Genomic DNA, 26,848 nt, shown 5'->3' on the forward strand with positions numbered 1-26,848 from the left:
GAGACCCATATATAGCCTATTTTTACTATCAAATCACGTCTTTTAACCAATTCTGTGTCACTAAACTAATTCTAAAAACTATTTTCTTTATGTTAACACCAATTTTTATTGGAATTTCATTAATTAAACTTCATAAATTGGCTTTGAAAATCAATCTCAACGACGTCTTTTTCAAATGCTGGCGACTACCACTACAAAAGCAGAAAAACGACTTTTACCTTAAATATTGGTTCCTCTGGTTTGGAGAGTGGGGAAAAAACCTTTGTAAATTAGCCGCATTGACGGTTATGCATTTTTGACTGTCAAGGGGCTCGTCATAATAACCTTTTCGTGACAAATGTAATTTTCTTAAACTTGGCGTAAACACAGACAATTCAAATAGATAATAACCATGCACTGAATATAAAATTTATTTTATATAACTGTTACAGGGAGATCGAGGTTTACCTGTATAAATTATTGAAATCTCTTAATGTAAGATGTATGATCTCTTCAAGCACTCCTTTTGAATTCTCACCTGTACAAATAGTAAAATTTCTTAATGTTCAAGAATGTGATATCTTCAGGCTCTCCTTCTCAATTCTCACTTGAAGTTATATGAATAAATTCTTCAATCTGGGCTTGAAGGAACAAAGCCCTGATATCCGGAATCCTCAACAGACAAATTGTCACACCCAGAAACAGCTTCCAATCTCCACTAACTCTCACGGGTTAAAGTTGGATTTTCCTTGCCGCTGGTTCACTTTCCAGAATCACTTTAGATCACTCAAGGAACTTTAGATTAAAGAAAAACAACAAATTTTGATTTCTCACACGGGAATAATCTTTATTTCTGTTCACTCTTTGTTCACCTTGACTAAAAGTTACGTAACGACTTGTTTTGGTAAAATGCATATGCTTGATTAAAAAATTACATCTTCCATTAAACGAAATGCATCATGCATGTATGTTATTAATTTTTTGTGGAACATGAAATATGAAGCATAGGTAAAATATTAATTTAAAATTCAAATATTAACGATTGAAACTTTAACTTTTCATTTAATTTAATTGACTTTATGTACTTTGATTTTACTTTTTTTACCTTACGTTGATGGCGTAAACGAGTACAAATATATAAGTGTGATTAAACAGTTTTTTTGTCAGTTCTCTAAATAAACAAAATCAACATGGGCAATCCACAATCAAAAGAGGAAGTCATCATTGCGCAGAATGGTGGAGGTAACATGGATAACATTATCAAAGGAGTTAGCCTCGCATAATTGTCTTTAATCATTCTGATTGTTATCTTAATACTGATGATTATCACCTATGGAGTGTACAATCATAAGAAAACTCTACGTAAGGAAGTAGCAGCAGAGATAAACCGTCGAAGCAGGGTTGACGTAGGACCCCTGAGAGTGTAAATACTTGTTAAAGACTATGAAGTGAAAAAGACATTGAACAAGATATAGTTAATTGGACAAAGATGCGTTAAAACTAGTGAAAGCAACAAGATAAATCAGCTGTCTAGAAAAAAAATTCTAAAGTCTGCATTTTTTCCTTTAAAGGCCAATGGACCTAAAGGGAGACACAAAGACTACTTGGATCTCGCACGACAACTACCAATAATGTCATGTCAGCAGACTCATCGTTTGGAGAGGCGTTAACCTGCAACTGCAGTTTGATCAGGCCGATTCAGCTTTTCTTCAGGTAAAACCAGCGAAGAAGGGTTAAAAGAGCAATGTTCCCTGATGGACTCTACACCGGAATTCCAGCTGTATGCATCGTCATCAATTTCATCGAATCAACACTTTTATGCTGACGTGAAGTGCATCATCAACATATTTGTGGAGCTCAGAGGCAAAATGACACATATCCAATGGCTAAAGCATAGGATATGTGTCATTTTGCCTCTGTGCTCCACATTTGGTGTTAAGCAATTTTTTTTCATTTTTTGTTATTGTAAATGGATACATTGAGACCAATTTCGCCACGAGTGACCCAAATTTTAACAAACTTACGTAAACACGGACCTAGTAGAAAGGCTAGTGATAAGCCTAGATCAGATTATTGTAGGTGAGATTCTTAACGTGAGCTAACTCGGAATGTATGCAAATTCGATTTAGAGCTGAAGTTAGGGGACGCCATTCAGTTATTTTGAATAAAATTCGTGAAATTATACAAATTTTGTATTTAAAACAAAATATCAAAGATTTGGATGGACTGGCAGAAAAGTGATATATGGGTGAAATGTAGACCAGAATGTTCTCTATAATTTTGCCATAGAACTTGATCCCATCGATTAATCAGAAGCCTCGATAATCAAGGTTGTTTGTTTCTGAACTAGTTTCTTCAACTATATCAAAGAATTGTTGTATTATGTGAGACTTTCCATTTAAAACCCTATTTTAAGTGTCTTGGTCGAGTAGAAGTATTCAAATTGGCATCTGAGTGGTTTCAAAGCGTTATTATGGGAAAAATCAATTTTTCATACTTAAACGACAAAATCGAACAGATAGCGTAGTCTGAGTGGAAAATGATGTATGGACGAAATGCAGAGACAAATGTTCTCTATAATTATGTGGAAGTATTCAATAAAATCGGTTCAGCGACAGTCGAGATAATTGAGGTTATGTGATATTGAAATTGGTTATTCGACTATGGCGCCCCTGGTGTTCATCCCACGAAGTTCAAGTGTTCCAAAAAGTTGAAGCATTTGATGAGATCTTTCATTTGCGCCCTCACACGTCAAAATCGGTCAAATAGAACCGAAGATATGATTTTTTGAATTTCGTGAATTTTGACCCCTCATATCTCCGGTTCTATTGAAACCAAAGCGCACTTACGCACCATTTTCGAAACGTCCTAGACTGGACTACAACACTTTAAAATTTGATTAACTTGCACAATGCCGTTTTTGAGAGAAATGAGTTTGACTTTCGATGAATTTTGACGCTATCGCAGCGCCACCTGTGGTGACATTTTGAACTTCCATCTGAAAGTGCTCATCGAGACGAAACCAAAAAGCCAAAATTCAGGTCGCTATGTTAATTAAAACCGGAGATAGAGGCCAGTCAATATTCGAACTTTGACCCCTTATGGCTCGGGTCAGGAGTTATGGATCGACTTAAGGTTTTTTTTTGTTTGGTAGGTATAATCAGGGGCTACAATATACTAAAATTTCAGCCCGATGCATAAAGGAACTCCTGAGTCATTCAACTTAGAAAATTTAAAAATCTTCTTTTTAAAAATAGCGCCCCTAGCGGTGGTTTTATGAACTTGTGATGTTAGAAGAGGAAGTTGCATTTCACGAGAGCTTTCCAAAACGCCCTCACGTTTTAAATTCTGATAATTAGAACCGGAGTTATGGCCATTTTAAGAATTGTTTTTCGACCCTTATTGCTCGGGTCAGGGGGGTCGGGGTACCTTAAGTTTGGTATTGATCGAAAGCCCTAAGGCCCAGCTATAACATACTAAAATTTGAGCCCGATCGATGCCATAGGGGCGGAGCCATTAAGAATACAAAAAATGTGGTTATTCAAAATGGCGGAAGGAGGGGTGGGGGGTCAATGCACCAAGTTGCAATTTTCACCCGATATATAACCTTTGCCGGAAACCGCAAGTCGATATCTCTTTTAGTTTAGGAGCTATTAAGCTCCAAAGAGAGTCCGGACGGACGGACGGCCGGCCGGGTACAGTTTTTAGCCCCCCATATATTCGGGATCAGGAAGTGGTGAAAAACATTTTGGCAAAGTTTGGGGTCGATCGAAGGACATGAGATTTTGTTGGGATTATATAGTAGGTGAGATTGTTAAGAATCTCACCTAATATTCTGATAAATATATAATTGAAAGGACACAAGAAGTGCGTAGTCTCCTTGCCGAAGTTGATGGAATTGTAATAGAACTTAATTCAGCTAATCTTAACATAGGATCCAAAGTAGAAGCGCGTCTTTTAATAGATACCATTAAAACAGAGACAAATCAAGTAAATTTAATTTTGTCAGAGAGGTCCAAAGTAGAAGTTGAAAAAAAAGTAAATACAAACAACATTCTGTCTTTGGATAGAACACAATCAACCTTAGATTAGGTTATTGCTTATTATAGATTAGGATTGGTCCATCCTTAATTTATGTTATGGCTTACCTGGGAAAGACAGGGGAATCTATTAGTTAATTCTTTATCCCAGTCTTCGTTGCCGATCTGCTATGCACGTCTTATTGGTGAAATCGCTGGAGGAAACTCACTCTTGAGAAAAACACTTTATTCAACTTCATAAATAACTTTATTTCAGAATACAGAATTTGTAATGACTGGTTGAAGACCACAAGTAAAAAGGAAAGGAATGAGGTTAAACCTGCCACTCTTATATATCCTCTCATTGCGCACCGGAAGATAAAACACGTTCATCTTTGTGGCGGATTGACTGCGCTGCCCTCTAACAGATTATTTCTGAATTTTGTGTTGAAGTTGTTAAAATTTGTAATGATCGTAGGTTACGATCCAAGAATTTACGGATGACCAAAGTGGGAATTTTTTGATTTTCTCATTGAATTCTGGTGTATTGTGTTCATGATGCCACATGTAGTGTCCAATCACTGTAATATCCAAAGTTTTCCTTATTCCTTTTCCTTCCAGTTTTATCCAGAACTGTGTATTATTGCTTGGTTGGGGCACTCCTAATTTAAAGTTTGTTAAACTGATTGAGTATATGTAGGAGGGTATGAACTTTGTGTCTTTGAAACTCCAGTCTGTGATTTCGGATCCATATTCCGGTAAGATGGACAAGTCCATTCTGTCAGGACCTCCAAGATCAAAATGCATCACCACAGCTCCGGACTTGGAATCTTGTCGTTCTGTCAGTCTGAGAGATACTCCTGTGTCCGACTCGATGATACTCGATCTAGTGAAGAGTTGATCTGATGAATACCAGAAACTAAAAAAAAAATGGAAGTGAATTAGTGTCAAGGTTTCATTGAAAGTGATTGTAATATTAGTGAATACCTAGAAGATTTTCCAAAGTATCTTTTGCAAAGAAATTCCTTAGCACAAATGTCATCTAAATTATCGGCCTCGCCTAAAAACTGCTGAAGTACTGTTTTGCCATGGGGATCTTCAGTTTCAATTAAAAACCCTGAAGATGAATGACTCAGATTTCCAGAAATTGAATGAAATTGACGATTTACATGCTGAAATATAGAAAGAAAGTTTCTGGTCAGCAACTCTAATGAAGTCACACTGTACATTCAATATAACTCACCTGAATTCTGAATCTCTGAGGTGCTTGAGCTTCTTCGAAAGGAAATACTGTCAGCATTAGACAGAATCCTATGAACCATAGAATTGAAAAAAGACCAATTATGTCGCGTGGTTTCTCACAGACAGCAATCAAAGGTATGAGGTAACTTCCCAGAAGATAAGCAGAAATGATGCTCAATGCACAAATTTTAAATTCTGGATAATTTTCAGCTCCACTTCTTCCCTGTATAGGGATGAGTGTTGTGAAGAACGAAATTGTGGTCATTAAGTTCAACATAAAAGGGAATATTTGGCAAATTAAGTGGATAACCTTCCACCATTCCACACTTCCACCTAGAGGATTTCTGACCAATCTTCCGATCGTTTTTTCCAGAATCATATTCAAAGTCATACTGATGTTGTAGACTAATACAGGTATCATGAGCAGATAACTGGAACGAGTTTTTATGAGTACAATGACACTCAGTAAAAAAGTATTTATGGTGTGCTGAGCATGAAGGAACAACTTTTGAATCCTCGAGATGGTTGTTCCACTTTCTTGGCGATGTTTCTTCTCGTAATACTGTGGTCCAAGAGTCATTCCCAAGTAAAATGGGAAAAAATACATAGGGATAACTAAGTAGCAGGAATTGAACCAAAACATCGATCTTCCAAGTACACAGCACAATGTAGCTCCAATCCCCGCAAAAATAATTCCTCCAATATCCGCAATAAAGCACAGGCATGCAATGTACAATATTTTCCATATTCCAAATTCCCTACAGGAACCAAGCAGCAAACAAGCCCAGACTATGGCTATAATATCAAGGACATTTTTTTTTAACTCACTGTAGGACACCTGATACAAGTTGAGAAAGTCGTAGTATATCAGGGGACCATCTTTATGCTTTTGTGGATCTCTAAGTTCTTCACTGGAAGCCAGGGATTGGACCAAAGGAAGCAAGTTATCTCCAGTATTTTGAAGACTCGTTTCTGGGAAATTTTCTCCCTTATCGTATTTTGTGTGATATACATAGCCATTGTATGCGAAGGCAATGTCAATCCCAGGAATTTTACCTAAATGCGTGAAGATGTAGTAGTCCGTTTTTGAAGGTATCAGGTCATGTTGGAAAATTTCTTCAGCAATTACGGTAGCATAGGGTCTTTTCACAGAATTTCTGTAGTGCTGAAAGAATCCAAAAATAATAAATATGATTTTACTGTTCAAGTTTTTTAAGTTATTTTTCTATTTAAAAACTTATCATTTATCAGATAATATTCGTAAAAAATCACGTCTACTGTATTCCTAACAATATCGTGCATCTTTCGATAGGGCCCAAACATTGGCAAAATGTGTATCGTCAGACTACTTCCAGATCATGAATATCGTCGGTTCCGAATAAGACTATTGTAAGTCCAAAATGCCACTTTTCAGGAGAGAAGTTTAAAGTTTGAGATACAATATTAAGCTATTAAAATTTTATTGCTATTAGTATACCTCTACTTTTTGCATTATATCGTAGAAAAATGTAAGTGCTTCCACATGAAACATGTTCCACGATTGTAGTTTTAGTGGAAAATGTAAAAAAAATAATCATTTATTAGTGTTTTTTGGAAAATTTAACAAAGTGCAAAAAATCTGTAGTGTATCTCGACTTATCATAATCTAGCGCGGAATTTTTAACAAGATGCATGTGATAAGTCGACATACAATACTACAATTTGGAAAAAATATAAGAACTCATTAATTTCAAATGACTTACAATAAATATATTATTTATGTTGAATTTTATTATACCAATTTTTTAAAGATATAAATAGAGCGTATTCACAGCAGCAATTCAGTTTAAATAATGTGAATATTTTTTTTATATGTAGCAATAATACGAATGATTAATAAATTTCTTGTTAAGTATGTCTTGAAACCCATTTTAAAGTTTCCCTGAGAAAAAAGTCAAATCAGCAGAATAGTCAAATATCCAGAAACATTAATACTTTTCATTTTTTACAAAGATTGCTGGAGAAAAGTTTTTAATACTATTTATTACAAACAACTCAATTCAAGGTACAAATTGTGAGATCAAAATAACTAAGGGCTTGGAAAACGGGCATAGAAGAACAACTGGTAAATTTTAAATTTTTTTTATTGTTCATAACATTTGAATATTTTGTACTTTGTACCGAAAATGAAGATTTTTTTTACATGTTCTAGACTTGGATTATTTCATCAGTCTTTTTTTAACTATCATTTTTTTTAATCTCTTTTTTCACAGCCTCCCCAAATTATTCTAACTCACTACCATCCCCATCCTTGTTATCCTCTTCTTTAACTGCAAGATTTTGATAGTAATTATGATAGATTTTGGGAATATATTTTTGAAGACTTTTCAAATCATTATATTTTTCCTTTGTAATCCGAGTAGCCGGAAGCTAGTTGAAAGTCATCTAAAATGGGTTCACGCGCTTTCGCCGCTTGTTCTTCTTTGCATCATTAAATAAGGTCCAAGTATTGAAGTTCCCTTCGTACTCGTATCGATACAACATTTGGTGAGGACTCTGGCTCTTAATTTGTATTTCACGGATCTTGTTAATGAGGATTTTTACGTTGTCATCATTTTTAACAGTATTTGATCTTTCAGTCACCTCTTTAAAATCAAAAAAAATCTCCACTGGACAATTCACGAACTTCGTAAGGATTTTTCTTTCGAGCAGTACGCATAATTGCATACCACTGTGCAGGAATATACACGACTTGATTCTTGCTTGCCCTTTCTATGCAAGAGTGAACACTGTGCACTTCCATCTGTATATGTCCAGCTTCCCAAGTACTTATGTGTGATGTCGATGCTGTGCTTCTTAGCCATCAATGCATAGAAAGCAAATAAAAATCTATTCTTATTTTGTGCACAGCAATTATCAGACCAAATGATGATTTGTGTGCATCCTTTTTCTTTTTCTTTGATAATGAAGTCTTGCAAACAGCTACATACTTCGTTAACGCCTCGAGAACCAACACTCTCGTCCCAAGTGTAGCATACTACATTACGATTCACTAAATTATAAATTGTAAAGTCCCGGCTAGGAATTTCTAACAACCAACAGCGAAAAGTAACAGAATGTTAACAGCCGCTGTTACCAATTTCATGCGAGTGGAAAGTAGGTGACGGTTGGCATGAAATTCATGCCAGTGCTGTTAGGTTTTTCAGGTATTTTAGCGCTCCAAGCGGTCGATCGCAAATACTTTGCTTTTGATATTTGACTGATATGCGGTGATTGTGAAACTTGTGAAAAAGTGTAAAACTTGTGTCCAGATCTTAATTTTCTGCAAAATAAATAATGAGGTGAGTACCCAAGAAATAGGTAATTGTGTTAGAAAACTAGGAAAAGTGTAAGGTTACATTGAAGTACACTTTTATTTGCTGAAAATGAGGAAACTTCTAAGAGTCATTTGACTGCCAAAATCCTGGCCAGAGGGTCTAGAGAACAGGTGTTATGTCTTATTTATACACCTCAGAATTACACCTGGACCAGTTTGTCTGGGAAATTTGGACTGAAACCTCAGAAAATTGGGGAAAATCTGTGAAGTTCCGCGGGTCAAAGTCTTCCTTTTGTTTTTGACAAATTCCTGGACAAAAGATCACCGGGAGTGGATTTTGAACTGAATCATCCCTGTCTTCAATACTTCCTACTCTTCCACTAACATTTGTCAGGAAAATTTGGACTGAAATCTCAAAATAATTGAGAAAATCCATCGAATCCCGGAAACGCAAAATTTCTTTCTTGTTTTTGACAATTTCTTGGTCAGAACACCACCGGGAGTGGATATTTGTCTTAATTATCCCTGTCTACAATAGCTCCTCATCATTCAGTAACGTCCGTCCGGGAAATTTGGACTGAAACCTCATAAAATTGGAGGAAATCTGTGAACTTGGTCGCGTCAAAGTCTTCCTTGTGTTTTTGATAAATTCCAGGTCAGAAGATCACCGGGAATGGATTTTGAACTGAATCATTCCTGTCTTCAAAACTTCCTACTCTTCCAGTAACGTTTGTCAGGAAAATTTGGACTGAAATCCTAAAAAAATTGAGAAAATCCGTCGAATCCCTGTGATACAAAATTTCTTTCCTGTTTTTGACAATTTCTTGGTCCGAACACCACCGGGAGTGGACATTAGTCTCAATTATCCGTGTCTGCACTAGCTCCTTCTCATTCAGTAACGATTGTCTGGAAAATTTGGACTGAAATCTCATAAAATGGAGGAAAATCTTTGAACTTCCATCATTCAAAGTTTTACTCTTGCTTTTGATAAATTCTTGGTCACAACACCACCGGGAGTGGATATTAGTCTCAATTATCCTTGTCTACAATAATTCTTCCTCATTCAGTAGCGTCTGTCCAGGAAATTTATGTATTACAAATTTTACAGAGGTGAAAGAATCTTTAGAGTTTCACGAATTAGAACTTTTTGTTTGTTGTTTATCAATATGATCAAAAGAGTATTATACGGGCTTCAGACCTGAGGTTTAGTCACATGGCTTAACTTATCTAATTCTTTATCAGTCCAATATTTTTGGAAAATTTGAATTAAGATTGAATTATTATTGGTAAATGGTCTATAAGGTCTATAAAATTTTGAAAAACCAATAAAATTAGTTGTTGTTTGGATTTTTTAGGCCTTCGGGTACTGGGCTAAACATCTAGTCTGAAAACCACTTGAGGAAAGATCTCAAGTCCCTTTTATTCACATCTTGCTTTGTTGCAATATTCTTTTTATTTTATTTGTAACAGATATGGCATTCAAAATGATCCAGAATCCACGGAACCTTCAAGAATTCGAGAACAACTTACAATAACAATTTTAGAAAGGCGAATTTGTAAGCATGCTTTTTATTTTTTTTTTTTTTTTCATTTTCATCAGTAAAATATGAAAATTTTCTCTTAATATTAAAACTTCTCATCTTTATTAGGTGAGATTCTTAACAATCTCACCTACTATAATCCTAACAAAATTTCATGTCCTCCGATCGCGCTCAAACTTGGCCAAAATGTGTTTCGCCACTTCCTGATCACGAATATATGGGGGGCTAAGTTACGTTCCCGGCCGGCCGTCCGTCCGTCCGGACTCTCTTTGGAGCTTAATAGCTCCTAAACTAAAAGAGATATCGACTTGCGGTTTTCGGCAAAGGCTAAATATCGTATGAAAATTGCAACATGGTGCAATGACCCCCCACCCCCCACCCCTCCTTCCGCCATTTTGAAGACCCCCCTTTTTTTGTTTTCTCAATAGCTCCGGCCCTATGGCATCGAGCGGGCTCAAATTTTAGTATGTTATAGCTGGGCCTTAGAGCTTTCCATCAATACCAAACTTAAGGTCCCCCGACCCCCCTGACCCGAGCTATAAGGGTCCAAAAAAGTTTTCTTAAAATGGCCATAACTCCGGTTCTAATTGTCAGAATTTAAAAAATGAGGGCTTTTTGGAAAGCTCTCGTGAAATGCCACTTCCTCTTCTAACATCGCAAGTTCATAAAACCACCGCTAGGGGCGCTATTATTAAAAAGAAAATTTTTAAATCTTAAAAGTTAAATAACTCAAAAATTCCTTATGCAATCGGGCTGAAATTTTAGTATGTTGTAGCCGTTGATTATACCTATCAAACAAAAAAAAACCTTAAGTCGATCCATAACCCCTGACCCGAGCTATAAGGGGTCAAAGTTCGAACATTGACCGGCCTCTATCTCCGGTTCTAATTAACATATCGACATAAATTTTACCTTTTTGGTTTCGTCTCGATGAGCACTTTCAGATGGAAGTTCAAAAAGTCACTACAGGTGGCGCTGTGATAGCGTCAAAATTCATCGAAATTCAAAGTCACTTTTCTCAAAAACGGCATTGTGCAAGTTAATGAAATTTTAGTATGTTGTAGTCCAGTCTAGAACGTTTCCAAAATGGTGCGTATGTGCGCTGTGGTTTCAATAGAACCGGAGATATGAGGGGTCAAAGTTCACGAAATTCAAAAAATCATATCTCCGGTTCTATGTGACCGATTTTGATGAATGAGGGCTTAAACAAAAGATCTCACCAAATGCTACAACTTTCTAGAATATTTGAACTTCGTGGGACCAACACCAGGGGCGCCACAGTCGAAAAACCAATTTCAATATCACATAACCTCAATTATCTCGACTGTCGCTGAACCGATTTTGATGATTACTTCGACATAATTGTAGAGTACGTTCGTCTCTACATTTCGTCCATACATCATTTTCCACTCAGACTAAGCTATCACTCCGATTTTGCCGTTTAAGTGTGAAAAAATTGATTTTTCCCATAATAACGCTTTGAAATCACTCAGATGCCAATTTGACTGCCTCTACTCCACCAAGACACTTAAAATAGGGTTTTAAATGGAAAGTCCCACAGAATACAACAATTCTTTGATATAGTTGAAGTTCAACAAATGACTACTTGGGGAACTCTGGATGAAAAAACGAGTTAAGAAACAAAAAACCTCGATTATCTTGACTTCTGAGTAATCGATGAGATCATGTTCTATGGAAAAATTATAGAGAACATTCTGGTCTACATTTCACCCATATATCACTTTTCTGTCAGTTCATCCAAATCCTTGATATTTTGGTTTAAATACAAAATTTGTATAATTTCACGAATTTTATTCAAGATAACTGAATGGCGTCTCCCAACTTCAGTTCTAAATCGAATTTGCATGCACTCCGAGTTAGCTCACGTTAAGAATCTCACCTACATAAGCCGGTTAGGATTATCTGTCCCTTTTCTTTCAAATATAACTTTTAAAAAGTAAATCGAGTAAATGAGAGTCAATTTCATTTAATTTTTAAACATTTGCTTTTAAATCGGCAGGCGGAGATTTCACGCAATCCTACAAGGATCTTATGTCTGTGATAACCTAATGCTGCAGTATAACCTGGGAATTATGGAAAAAAGGATTCATCCAAACGCGAATTTGTGCAATATATGGAAAGGTGAGTAATTTCAAACTAATCTTGGTTCCTAATTTAAAACTTAAAAAAATATGTATTTTAGCTGCGAGCGGACTTCAAAAAGTAGGATTTAAAAGAGGAGGTCTTTAGAGTTTACAGCTGCCCATAATAGTCAATACGCAAAGCGTCAAAGAATAAGATCCGGTTCTCCCGTGAAAACCAACTGCCAGATTCAACAGTCAAATTGAAATATCAATTTCATAAAATTAATAACGCTAAAAAAGTTTTCGAGAATACCTAAAGTAATTTTTTTTATTTTCCTGTTTATAAGATTTGTAATTCTTGAGGATAATTAATGTTTTCCTTTTTTTGTTCATAAGCTTTTCAATTCACAAAGTCCATAAATTTACGTAATTGTTGACGTTAAACTATTTTTTTAAATTTTCAAGTCAATTCTCGAAGTTTTCCTATTTTTCTATTGATAAGTTTTTCAATTTATAAACTTCATAAATTTATGAAATTTTTGACTTCACCTAATTTTTAAAAAATGTCCAAATTAGTTTTCGAAGTCAATTTTTTCATATTTTTTTATTTATAAATTTTACAATTTATAAAACTCATAAATTTATGAAGTTGTTGACGTTAAACTATTTTTTAAAAAATGTTCAAGTTAATTGTCGAAGTTATTTTTTTTCTTCGATTTTTTCTTATTATTGATGTTAAAATGTTCAAAGAAATTTAATATACCTTAATAAATAATTTTTTTTAATAATAAATTCACGCTTTTTTATTTTAAAATAAAAAAAAACAACCAATAAAAAATATATAAAAATTAACAGAATGGTAACAACGCTGTTAGAATTCTGTTAGATAGTTCATCTATCATCCGCCACGAGCTCTGCTCCTATGACATTTTCATGTTAAAGTTGGTGATGTTTGTTCGGCAAATTAACAGCTCTGTTACTATTTCTGTTAACAACTAGCAGCTAGTTGTTAACACTGTGTTGGCCGGGGTTGTGCACATTCATTTTGCGTTTATAATAGAAAACGCTCGCATCTGCTCGTGGACAAGAAAGAATCTTCTGAAAATCCAAGGTAATCACGGTCACGTTTCGATTTGCCTCGCCAAAATTTTTGTCACCCTCTTTTAGTTCTCTACCCTTGTCCTTGTTGTATAAATGGCGGACATGATCTTCTCTCTCTTGATCATTTAGATTTTTTTGATCAATTTTATTTTTGAGTTGATACACAGTACACACATTACAGGCATCTTTTTTAGGCACATGAAAGAATATATTAAACTCAGTCGTGAAAATATCTCGATATCGTCTTTCAGTAGCCGGAATAATATCAGGATAGGTGGAAATCAGCCATATTTTATATAATTCATACATCTTTGAGACTGTTAGTCCTTGCTCGATGTACTTTCGAGTAGTCTCACTCCTCGAATAATGGGAATCAATGAGCGAAAATGAATTAATGTGTTCCCTGACAGAATTCTTAACTGGCTCTTTGTTCATGTGAATCCTTCTCTTATGCTTTCCACGGCGATCGCGAAGTAATAAACCATTTTGGTTATTAATTTTGTTGAAAGCCGTTTCAATCATTTGATATGATATCCCCAAAGTATCCACGAAGGTTCTTGAACAAACCTGCACTCGCTTCTGCTCATTATTTATCATTTTGAAAAGAAAATAAGATCGATTTCCAATCTTTCTCTTGCTGTTTTCAATCACCTTGTAAGTCTGTTTATCATTGAGGCCATTTACATCGTCGCATTAGATTGAGATTGGATTGTCCCAAAATCCGAATCCAATCTTGTCTGTTTACATCGTACTGTTGAGATTGAATTGGATTTTTAGCGGGATGCCATTTTTGTGAGGTTAAAAATAATATTTTCAATTTAAGTTGGATATTTTGCTTAAGATTCTTAAATTTAACTACACAATTTGCTTAATATTACGTTCATATCCTTATTTAAGGAACTCTGCAAAAACTTCTTGGTTGCGATTTTTTTAGTTATCATCACAAGAACCTCCTTCTCCTGATCAATTTAGAAGAGGAGCTTAGTCTCCTTGCTTTGCCACCTCTTTTAAACTTGTCATTGCCCATATCCTTGCACAATACACAAAAAAAGTCCTGAAAATTTTATTTTGTGCGATTTCCTTACCAAAACAACACAAATGATAGGTTAGTTTTAACGTCAAATGCAACTCCGAATTTCGCTTCGCGCGCTCCGAAAATGTTTGGGACAGTTGGGACAATTCAAATCCAATCCAATTCGATACGAGGGGTCGTATTGGATTTGCCGTTTATATCGAGAAAAATTAAACAAATCCCAATCTAATGCGGTGATGTAAATGGCCTCATTAACTTCACAATTATTCACAATGAACTGCCTTTGCAAATTAATATCGCCTAGGCGGTAATATTCATTAAATATTTTTTGCCTATCTTCAAAAGATAGCATTTCCTGGCACTTACTGCGACATTTAGCATTACAACCCATTTTCATGTTTTTTTCTGAGACAATTTTACCTGTAGCTGAGTATATGATTGTCCCGTATTGTATGCCAATTTACGGCGTCTGGACAGCCAGTTCCCGGGGTCTGACTTTCTCTTTCTTCCAACTGATGCATTTATAGACGAAGATGGACCTGCAGGTGGGTCCTCCAAAGCGATTTTGCAGGGAGAAATAGCTGGACTGTATTCCGGAAGACTTTCGTCTGAACTAGAAAATTCAGTCTCTGGAACACAATCTTCATCTGCGTTTTCACAAATTAAGTCTTCAACATCATTCTCTGCTACAGTATTTGTTTCAAAATCTAATCCTTCACGCATAATTGTAATTGGAATTGCTCCGGAATCATCGTCAACACTCAATTCCAAATCTCCTGACAAATAATCTACAAAGATAAAGAAAAAAAACAATTACGATAACTTTATAAGGGAAAATATTGAAAAGATAAAAGAAAAGTACTTACCAACAATCTCACAAATGACCGGAGCTTGCGAAACCTCTTCCATTATTGTCCACTTTTGTATTCGCACACTTTCCTGGCTATTTTGATAATGGCAAATTGACAATTGACTACGCGCTAAATTTACAGTAGAGTCTCTCAAATCTGAATCTCTCAAATTCGAACGACGTTTGGATTCAAAATGTCAATTGTGAGGTTATGTTAGAAAGTTCGTATTCTTGATGAATGAAAATCATATTTATGTGCTTCTTCCTGAGTGTTTACATACATTATGATCGTGTAAAATGAAGAGGAAGTATGTTACCACTAAGACTTGCGAGAAAGTACGGAAATTTGATTCAAAGTACAATTTAATCTCACACAAATTTCGTTAATTTTGAAGAAATCGTTCGAATTTGGGAGGTGAGAAATGTCAAAAATACCCCCCGAGCGTTCGAATTTAAGAGACTCTACTGTATAACCTCTGTTTACATGAAATTATGACTTACAATAGTATTGCCACGCAAACACTTGAATTTTATTCTATAACACTCCAAGTTATAGTATTGTAAGTCGTTTTACAATACGAAACTCTTCAAAATTTCCGCGCATAATTATTGTAAGTCGCAAATTTTCTTGATTTTTCCTATTGTAAAACGAGTTACAATACCTAAAATTTCTCAATTGATTTTCTTTTTACAGATTAGAGTATTGTAAACTATTTTACCATAATTAAATATTAAATATTTTGCTGTGAATACTATTGTTACTCTTTTTACAATAATATTGTTTGGAATAGGTTCGATTAATGCTCCGAGCTATTTTTAGTTTTTTTTAAATAACTTTTGCAGGAAGATATTAATCAATATAAAATTTTGTAGGTATGTAGACCTAAGGTTCTTGCATCCAATGATACCATCTTTTAATACTACTGTAAGTAAACTTACAATAGTCTTATTCGGAACCGACGATATGTAGGGGACTAACCAAGGAGAAGATATTAGCTTGGAAGTTGTGTATACAGAGATGGAAGTGGAAGTTTCAAAAACGAAACTTCCAATTTAAATATTGTCTATAATAATAGCTCAATTTAAATATTGTCCTGAGGATTAAATTTATGTCATTCCTCGTAGCAATTACCGTCAATTCCTAAATTTTCTAGTGAAAAATTTGACACATCGCTCAACCAATGTCCTCAATTTCAATCTATAAACTTCATTGAATGCCTTTCATTAATTTAAATTTCTAATTATGATTTCCAGTTAGAGCATAATCAGGTATAACTAAAATTAAATAACAGGATTTTAATTTATCCTACTCTTTTCACAAAAAAATCTGCAATTATTAAATGGTTTTTCTCGTTTTTGAGCTTTAATTCTACAATATAAGTATCCTTTTTTTTATTATAAACTTTTACTGTTCGAACTGAAAGAGAAAACAGTAATATAATCGTATTTCATATCAACTTGTCACCGTACTAGAGCTTAAACGGTAAGAGACATCGGGTCCCGGTCTAAATTCCGAACGCCAAAATCTTCAAAGTCAAAATCCCGAAAGCCAAAATCCCAAAAGACAAAATTACGAATTCTTAAAAGTGTTACAGCTACTCCCACGATTGTACCCGCGTTTGATGAACGTAAATGGAAAATTTCTGTGTCTTGGGAAAATATTCTAAACATTTTCCTCCAAATAATTTCATCCCTTTCAGGATCTTGAAATTTCGGGATTTTGCCTTTCAGGATTTTGTCTTTCGGGATTTTGGGTGCCACTGTAAATATCGACTTCCAGTCTTCGATGACCCCCAATTGAAAATCAAGACCTTTTTCCCTTTGCACCATGTTTTTTTTTGTTCCAGTTAAAATTGGCCCATGCTTAATGAATGATTTTCGGATAAGTATTAGAGGTAGTTCAGGCGAACATTTCGCCCAAAGATACCTATGATTAGAAGATTCCTAATTTTGAATTTATTGAATGTCGAAGGTCAAAAACATTTTGGGGGCCCATTTTCAATCGATTTGGTAAAATTTGATTTTTTTTTTGGAAAGGTATTGCAATTTCGAACCCAGCTGCATCGTTCTTCATATGTAATGCATCGGTGAAGTACCGATTTTTAATTTTCAAATGCTATTGCGATTTATGAATCAATTTGATCTCTAGAAGACCAGTAAGTCCCAAAATACTATGCGAAATGTTTTTTTTTAACCCAAAACGAAGTATTTTTTAACGAAACGTAGCACCCCAAGAAGCAATTTTTTTAAAGGGACAGATAATCCTAACTGAGCTAACTCGGAATGTATGCAAATTCGATTTAGAGCTGAAGTTAGGGGACGCCATTCAGTTATTTTGAATCAAATTCGTGAAATTATACAAATTTTGTATTTAAAACAAAATATCAAGGATTTGGATGGACTGGCAGAAAAGTGATATATGGGTGAAATGTAGACCAGAATGTACTCTATAATTTTGCCATAGAACTTGATCCCATCGATTAATCAGAAGCCTCGATAATCGAGGTTGTTTGTTTCTGAACTCGTTTTTTCGACCAGAGCGCCCCAAATGTTTATTTGATGAACTTCAATTATATCAAGGAATTGTTGTATTAAGTGAGACTTTCCATTTAAAACCCTATTTTAAGTGTCTTGGTCGAGTAGAAGTAGTCAAATTCGCATCTGAGTGAGTGGTTTCAAAGCGTTATTATGGGAAAAATCAATTTTTCATACTTAAACGGGAAAAAACGGACAGATAGTGTAGTCTGAGTGGAAAATGATGTATGAACGAAATGCAGCGACAAATGTCCTCTACAAATATGTCCAAGTAATCATCAAAATCGGTCAAGCACGTGTCGAGATAATTGAGGTTATGTGATATTCAAATTGGCTTCTCGACCATGCCGCCCCTGGTGTTGGTCCCACGAAGTTCAAATGTTCTACAAAGTTATAGCATTTGATGAGATGTTTCGTTTAAACTTTCACTCATCTAAATCGGTCAAATAGAACCGAAGATATGATTTTTTGAATTTCGTGAAATTCTGACCCCTCATATTAGGTCAGATTCTTAACAATCTCACCTACTATAATCCTAACAAAATCTCATGTCCTCCGATCGGCCCCAAACTTTGCCAGAATGTGTTTTGACACTTCGTGATCACGAATATATGGATGGCTAAAAACCGTTCCCGTCCGTCCGTCCGTCCGTCCGTTCGGCCGCTCTTTGGAGCTTAATAGCTCCTAAACTAAAAGAGATATCGACTTGCGGTTTTCGGCAAAGGTTATATATCGGGTGAAAATTGCAACTTGGTGCATTGACCCCCCACCCCTCCTTCCGCCATTTTGAATACACACATTTTTTTTGTTTTCTCAATAGCTCAGACCCTATGGCATTGATCGGGCTCAAATTTTAGTATGTTATAGCTGGGCCATAGGGCTTTCGATCAATATCAAACTTAAGGTCCCCCGACCCCCCTGACCCGAGCTATAAGGGTCCAAAAAAAAAATCTTAAAATGGCCATAACTCCGGTTTTAATTGTCAGATTTTAAAAAGTGAGGACTTTTTGGAAAGCTCTCGTGAAATGCCACTTCCCCTTCTAACATCACAAGTTCATAAAAGCACCGCTAGGGGCGCCATTATTAAAAAGAAGATTTTTCAATTTTCTAAGTTAAATAACTCAAAAATTCCATTGTATATCGGACTGAAATTTTAGTATGTTGTAGCCCCTGATTATACCTATCAAACAAAAAAATACTCAAGTCGATCCATAACCCCTGACCCGAGCTATAAGGGGTCAAACTTCGAAAATTTACCGGCCTCTATCTCCGGTTCTAATTAACATATTGACCTAAATTGGTTTCGTCTCGATGAGCACTATCAAATGGAAGTTCAAAAAGTCACCACAGATGGCGCTGCGATACCGTCAAAAAAATTCAAAATCAATTTTCAAAATCATTTTTCTCAAATATTCCTTTGTGTAAGTTAATCAAATTTTAGAGTGTTGTAGTCTAGTCTAGGACATTTCCAAAAAGTGGCGTGAGTTCGCTTTGATTATAATAGAACCGAAAATATGAGGGGTCAGAATTCACGAAATTCAAAAAATCATATCTCCGTTTCTATTTGACCGATTTTGATGAGTGAAAGTTTAAACGAAAAACCTCACCAAATGCTACAACTTTCTAGAACATTTGAACTTCGTGGTACCAACACCAGGGGCGCCATAGTCGAAAAACCAATTCCAATATCACATAACCTCAATTATCTAGACTGTCGCTGAACCAATTTTAATGAATACTTAAAGCGTGTCCTGGATTTAAATGACAAGTGTTCGACATTAAGTTAGTCACATTAGGAATTGAGTTTTGTTTTGATTATTTTTCGCATTTCAAGAGAATTTCGTCAGCTTTTCATTTCTGAAAAAAAATATTGAAAAAGGTTGTGTTTTGGCTGAGAAAAGTGATAAAAATGGAGAACCTGCGCAAATTGATCGTGGACACGTACCTAAAGAATCCGAAAGTGAGCTATTCTGAAATCGAAAGGATCACCGGAATGTGTCCATTCACGGTGCGAAGGGTTACATTACGCTTCAAGGAACTCAAGACTGTTGTTCGAAAGCCAGGATGTGGCAGAAAACCTGGAGCTGTAGACTAGAGGATGGAGAAGAGAGTGTTGGCGCTTTTCCAGAAGCAACCTTGCCTTTCAGTCAGAGATGTGGGCAAAAAGCTGGGTATCTCCAAGATCTTAGTGCAGAGAATCAAAGAGAATAACGGATTGATAACGTACAAAGCTCAAGCTGCTCCATATTGCACGGACAAGCAGAGGCAAAGTGCCAAAACGAGGTAGAGAAATCTGAGTGATCGAGTTTTGAGAGGCTTTCAATGATGCATTTTGATGGACGAAGAAACTGTCGTAAAAGATGAATTTACACAGTTGCCCGGCCAACAGTTTTACACGGCGAAGACTCGTACGGGTATAGCCAGCAAGTACAGGTTCAAAGAGTACGACAAGTTCTCGAAGAAATATGTGGTTTGGATGGCAATCTGCTCTTGTGGACATCGCAGCGAAGAATTTTTCATGAAAGGGACGATGAACACGAATATCGACCTTAAGGAGTGCCTCCAAAAACGACTTTTGCCACTGTATCAAAACCACGACATCCCTCCTCTATTTTGGCCTAATTTGGCATCATGTCATTACGTGAAAGCCACCCTGGAATGGTTTTCCAACAACAATGTCAAATATGTAGATAAGAAGGTCAACCCGTCCTGCACTCCAGAAGTCCGCTCCATTGAGAAATACTGGGGAATTTTGAAAGGAGACTTGAAGAAGAAGGCTAATCCAGCCAAAGATTTGCAGGACTTCGCACGAAAGTGGAAGAAAGTCGTCAGAGATCGTGGGGACGACCTTGTCCAGAGCCTTATGAGGGGAGTAAAGAAAATGGTGCGAAGATTTCGCGGAGAAACCGCTTGAAGAAAAAACCATAAAGTGGATTTGAATCACAATAAAATACCCTTTCAAGAAATATAAATAGTATTTTTATATGTGCTATAGTTTTTTAATGAGAGTCATTTGTCTTCTTAGAATTTAAATCTGGGACACGCTTTAGACATAATTATATAAGACATTTGTATCTACATTTCGTCTTTACATCATTTTCCAGTCAGACTACGTTATCTGTCCGATTTTGTTGTTTAAATGTGAAAAAATTCGCTTTTCCCATAATAAAGCTTTGAAACCACTCAGATGCGAATTTGACTACTTCTATTCGAACAAGACAATTAAAATAGGGGTTTAAATCGAAAGTCTCTCAAAATACAACAATTCTTTGATATAGCTAAAGTTCATCAAAAGAACTGGATCTTGTTGAAAAAATTGAACTTGGGGCGCTCTGGTCGAAAAAACGAGTTCAGAAACAAATAACCTCGAATATCTCGGTTTCCGATTAATAGATGAGATCTATTTTATTGAAAAATTATAGATAACATTCTGCTCTACATTTCACCCATATATCACTTTTCTGTCACTCCATCCAAATCTTTGATATTTAATTTTAATAAAAAGATTGTATAATTTCACCATTTTTATTCAAGATAACTGAATGGCGTCTCCCAACTTCAGCTCTAAATCGAATTTGCATGCATTCCGAGTTAGCTCACGTTAAGAATCTCACCTACATAAGCCGGTTAGGATTATCTGTCCCTTTTCATTTTCGATACATTTATAATAAAATGCGTTTTGACGTCCATGAGACCCTTGAGACTAAATATATTATGAGCTTGTCAACGGATTTAGGTAATATTTAGTTTTGAATAATATATTTGAATCTGTTCAATCAAACATTTTCTTCATATACGAAAATTCTGTTAAATCTGTTCAATTAACTTTATGATTAATGAACATGTCTCTAAATCAAAGACGGTCACTTTTGAACTCCTTAGAAAGATTTTGAAATTTACAACAAGACTGAACAAACGTTAAATGGTTAAATGATAAAAAACAGGTTCATGATCCTGTAGCTAAAGCGAATAATTGGCCTAGATCAGCTTTTTGTAGGTGAAATTTTTAATGTGAGCTAACTCGGAATGCATGCAAATTCGATTTAGAGCTGGAGTTGGGGGACGCCATTCAGTTATTTTGAATAAAATTCGTGAAATTATACAAATTTTGTATTTAAACCAAAATATCAAAGATTTTAATGGACTGGCAGAAAAATGATATATGGGTGAAATGTAGACCAGAATGTTCTCTATAATTTTGCTATAGAACATACTCTCATCTAAGCTCTCAGAAGCTAATATAATCGAGGTTTTTTGTTTCTAAACTCGTTTTTTCAACCACATCGCCACTAGTGTTCATTTGATGAACTTCAACTTTATCAAAGAATTGCTGAATTTCGTGATAATTTTCATGTAAAGCCATATTAGGTGAGATTCTTAACAATCTCACTTACTATAATCCTAACAAAATTTCATGCCCTCCGATCGAGTTCAAACTTGGCCAAAATGTGTTTTAGCACTTCCTGATCACGAATATATATGTGGCTAATTTACGTTCCCGGCCGGCCGGCCGGCCGCTCTTTGGATCTTAATAGCTCCTAAACTAAAAAAGATATCGACTTGCGGTTTTCGGCAAAGGTTATATATCGGGTGAAAATTGCATTTTGGTGCATTGCCACCCCACCCCCCACCCCTCCTTCCGCCATTTTGAATATCCCCCTTTTTTTGTTTTCTCAATACCTCAGCCCCTATAGCATCGATCGGACTCAAATTTTAGTACGTTATAGCTAGGTCTTAGGGCTTTCGATCAATACCAAACTTAAGGTTCCTCGACCCCCCTGACCCGAGCTATAAGGGTCCAAAAAAAATTTCTTAAAATGGCCATAACTCCAGTTCTAATTGTCAAAATTTAAAAAAGTAAGGGCTTTTTGTAAAGCTCTCATGAAATGCCACTTCCCCTTCTAACATCACAAGTTCGTAAAACCACCGCTAGGGGCGCTATTTTTAAAAAGGAGACTTTTCAATTTTCTAAATTAAATAACACAAAAATGCCATTGTGCATCGGGCTGAAATTTTAGTATGTTGTAGCCGCAGATTATACCTACCAAACAAAAAAAATACTTAAATCGATCCATAACCCCTGACCCCAGCTATAAGGGGTCAAAGTTCGAACATTGACCGGCCCCTATCTCCGGTTCTAATTAACATATCGACCTAAATTGGTTTCGTCTCGATGAGCACTATCAGATGGAAGTTCAAAAATTCACCACAGGTGGCGCTGCGACACCGTCAAAATTCATCGAAATTCAAACTCATTTTTCTCAAAAACGGCATTGTGCTAGTTTATGAAATTTTAAAGTGTTATAGTCCAGTATAGAACGTTTCCAAAATGGTGCGTAAGTGCGCTGTGGTTACAATAGAACCGGAGATATGAGGGGTCAAAATTCACGAAATTCAAAAAATCATATCTCTGGTTCTATTTGACCGATTTTGATGAGTGACGAAAGATCTTTGACGAAAGATCTCATCAAATGCTACAACTTTCTAGAACACTTGAACTTCGTGGGACCAACACCAGGGGCGCCACAGTCGAAAAACCAATTTCAATATCACATAACCTCAATTATCTCGACACGTGCTTAACCGATTTTAATGGTTACTTCGACATAATTGTAGAAAACATTTGTCTCTATATTTCGTCAATACATAATTTTTCAATCGGATAAAGCGATCTGTCCGATTTTGTCGTTTAATTGTAAAAAAATTGATTTTTCCCATAATAACGATTTGAAATCACTCAGATGCCAATCTGACTACTGCTTCTCGACCAAGACACTTAAAATAGGGTTTAAATGGAAAGTCTCACAAAATACAACAATTCTTTGATATAGTTGAAGTTCATCAAATGAACACTTGGGGCGCTCTGGTCGAAAAAACGAGTTCAGAAACAAACAACCTCGCTTATCTCGGCTTCTGATTAATCGATTAGATCAAGTTCTAAGGCAAAATTATAGAGAACATTCTGGTCTACATTTCACCCACATATCACTTTTCTGTCACTCCATCCAAATCTTCGATATTTTAGTTTAAATACAAAATTTGCATAATTTCACGAATTTGATTCAATATAACTGAATGGCGTCCCCCAACTTCAGCTCCAAATCGAATTTGCATGCATTCTGAGTTAGCTCACATTAAGAATCTCACCTATATAAGCCGGTTAGGATTATCTGTCCCTTTTAAGTGTCTTGGTCGAGTAGAAGTAGTCAAATTGAAATCTGAGTAGTTTCAAAACGTAATTATGGGAAAAATCAATTTCTTCACATTTAAACAGCAAAATTGGGTGGATAGGATAGTCTAAGCTGAAAGTGATGTATTCACAAAATGTAGACACAAATGTCCTGTACAATTATGTCGAAGTAATCATCAAAATCGGATCAGCGGCAGTCGATATATTTGAGGTTATGTGATTCTGCAAGTGGTTTTTAGACTGTGGCGCCCCTGGTGATGGGGCAACAAAGATCAAATGTTCTAGAAAGTTTTACCATTTGGTGAGATCTTTCGTTTAAGCCCTCAATCATCAAAATCGGTCCAACAGAACCGAAGATATGATTTTTTGATTTTCGTGAACTGTGACCCCTCATATCTCCGGTTCTATTGTAATCACAGCGCACTTACGCCACTTTTTTGAAACGCCCTAGACTAGACTACAACACTCTAAAATTTGATTAACTTGCACTAAGGATTTTTTGAGAAAAGTGGGTTTGAATTTCGATGATTTTTGACGCTATCGCAGCGCCACCTGTGGTGACTTTTTGATCTTCCATCTGAAAGTGCTCATCGAGACGAAACCAAAAACCAAGAATTTAGTTCAAAATATTAATTAGAACCGGAGATAGAGGCCGGTAAATTTTCGAAGTTTGACCCCTTATAGCTCGGGTCAGGGGTTATGGATCGACTTAAGTATTTTTTTGTTTGATAGGTATAATCAGCGGCTACAACATACTAAAATTTCAGTCCGATGCACAAAGGAACTTCTGAGTCATTCAACTTAGAAAATTAAAAAATATTCTTTTTGAAAATAGCGCCCCTAGCGGTGCTTTTATGAATTTGCGATTTGAGAAGGGAAAGTGGCATTTCACGATAGCTTTCCAAAACGCCCTTACTTTTTTAAATTTTGACAATTAGAACCGGAGTTATGGCCATTTTAAGAATTTTTTTTTGGACCCTTATAGCTCGGGTCAGGGGGGTCGAGGGACCTTAAGTTTGATATTGATCGAAAGCCCTAAGACCTAGCTATAACATACTAGAATTTGAGCCCGATTAATGCCATAGGGGCTGAGCTATTGAGAAAACAAAAAAAGGGTGGTATTCAAAATGGCGGAAGGAGGGGTGGGGGGTGGGGGGTCAATGCACTAAAATGCAATTTTCACCCGATATATAACCTTTGCCGAAAACTGCAAATCGATATCTCTTTTAGTTTAGGAGTTATTAAGCTCCAAAGAGCGGCCTGGAACGTAAATTAGCCACATAATTCGTGATCAGGAAGTGCTGAAACACATTTTGGCCAAATTTGAGCTCGATCGGACGACATGAAATTTTGTTAGGATTATAGTAGGTGATATTATTAAGAATCTCACCTAGTTATATGAATTTCAAAGCCAAAGCCATTTTGAGGATTCTTTTGAGTGATTTGTAAAACAATTTTAATTGGTTATAAATTACTCGCAAATGGCCCTGGCCTCCGCGCGCCCGCAAAGCCCATAATGATGATGGTTATAAATTGAAAAAAAATTAAAACCCCTTTACCGAGTTTAATATACTTTATGACGCTATTCCTCATAAATTAGTCTTCAGTAGAATAGTTTTAATATGGGTAAATTATGACTTTACTTTTGGGATGAACTATATTTAATTCACGATCTCAAGGATCTGGAAAAATTGGGATGCTTTGCCTCTTACTCTGTATTTTAAGATACAGTGAAAATGGTCTTAAACAGAGTTGTTGAGCGTTTAATGTCCTGGACTGCTCTAATTTGGAGTATTTCGTGGTTTTCTTTTCCTCGAAGAGAGTGAAAGAGATTTTTATTTCATTCTGATTGCCTTCATCGAAATTACTTGCCAATGGGATACGTTTAATTAATTTTGTTGTAGCGATAGATACTAGAGATTTTGATCAGATCCCGAAGATATCAATATTCTAAGCAAAAAGAAATTACAATAATTGTTTAATATCCAATAGACAACAATAATTCATTATAATAATATTCATTATAATAATAATTCAATGGTAGTTCCCTAGCTCCGAACATTCTATGACGATCTCTCAAATTTTAAAAATACAAGCAAAATAAAATTTCAAAAAAAAAACTTACTTTCAAAAGCCACGGATGTTCCGGATTGGCTTGGAAGACAATTTCTCGGCCTCCATTTCCAGCAGAGTCCAGGTTAATAAAAGCACGCACGGAAGATGCCCATGAATGCTTCGTGATGAAAGCGTGAGAGCCTCTAAAAGAATGCTCCTCACACCCATTGAAGAGGAAGATCACAGAGTGATTAAGCGGTTTAGACACAGCCAATTGATGTAGGACCTCCAGCATCACGGAACACATAGAGCCATCATCCCCGCCGCCCTCACTTGTGGGTGCCGTATCGAAGTGAGCATTCACGAGAAGAGAATCTGGAGGTGTTTGCGGGCCAGGACGTAGTCTGGCTACTACGTTTTTCACTCCAAAATAAACTGCGAGGTTGTGATCGTACAAACTGCCATTGGAAATTTGAACGTCTATATCGAGATTCCGTCCATGATCCTCAGCAATGGACTTTATCTCATTCAGCCACTTCACAAGTAGGTTCACGGCACAAATTTCGTTCTCACGGCTTCCTGCTACTTTGGGTCCTAGACTAGTTAGTTGTCTGAGATACTCCTTTGCGCGAACACCACTAAACTTTTCCACGTTACCGGGACCCTCTGCATAAGGCAGGCTGTAAAACCTCCAATAACAGAGGGAAGACACAACTATAATAAATATGACTACAACTCCTTTTAAATTTCTTTTAGAAGCAGTTATTCCCCACCACAATAAGTTCAGAACTGTCTTGTGCACAATCATGATTAATGAAATTATTTTTTTCTTTATCTCAGATGTTGACATCTCGAAATTCAACAAGTTACTGACTAACCGACCCAGTGCACCTCAGACAGAAGCTTTATGTACGATGATAGCAT

At 36.0% G+C, this 26,848-nt stretch overlaps 1 protein-coding gene and 1 long non-coding RNA gene across 2 annotated transcripts; one reads left to right on the plus strand and one right to left on the minus strand.

The window, feature by feature from the left end:
- Positions 1-1,922: 1,922 nt before the first annotated feature.
- On the minus strand, positions 1,923-26,848 carry LOC129808681 (endoplasmic reticulum metallopeptidase 1-like). Its single transcript, XM_055858452.1, has 5 exons — positions 26,803-26,848; positions 25,995-26,590; positions 5,242-6,405; positions 4,986-5,170; positions 1,923-4,917 (listed from the first exon to the last, which is right to left on the minus strand). The coding sequence occupies exons 1-5, from the start codon at positions 26,846-26,848 to the stop codon at positions 4,455-4,457; spliced, it is 2,454 nt and encodes an 817-aa protein (XP_055714427.1). The 3' UTR covers positions 1,923-4,454.
- LOC129808832 (uncharacterized) lies at positions 12,013-12,952 on the plus strand. Its single transcript, XR_008752469.1, has 2 exons — positions 12,013-12,218; positions 12,280-12,952. It is a non-coding gene; the product is annotated as an uncharacterized LOC129808832 (long non-coding RNA).

The sequence above is a fragment of the Phlebotomus papatasi genome, chromosome 5, assembly GCF_024763615.1.
Source record: "Phlebotomus papatasi isolate M1 chromosome 5, Ppap_2.1, whole genome shotgun sequence".
Taxonomy (NCBI): Eukaryota; Metazoa; Arthropoda; class Insecta; order Diptera; family Psychodidae; genus Phlebotomus; species Phlebotomus papatasi.

Coding starts and splice junctions, on each gene's coding strand:
- LOC129808681 (XM_055858452.1), bottom strand. CDS start 26,848: ATGCTATCATCGTACATAAAGCTTCTGTCTGAGGTGCACTGGGTCG. Junction 6,406..25,994: donor AACATCCGTGGCTTTTGAAA/GTAAGTTTTTTT, acceptor GGATTCTTTCAG/CACTACAGAAATTCTGTGAA. Junction 5,171..5,241: donor CTCAGAGATTCAGAATTCAG/GTGAGTTATATT, acceptor TCTATATTTCAG/CATGTAAATCGTCAATTTCA.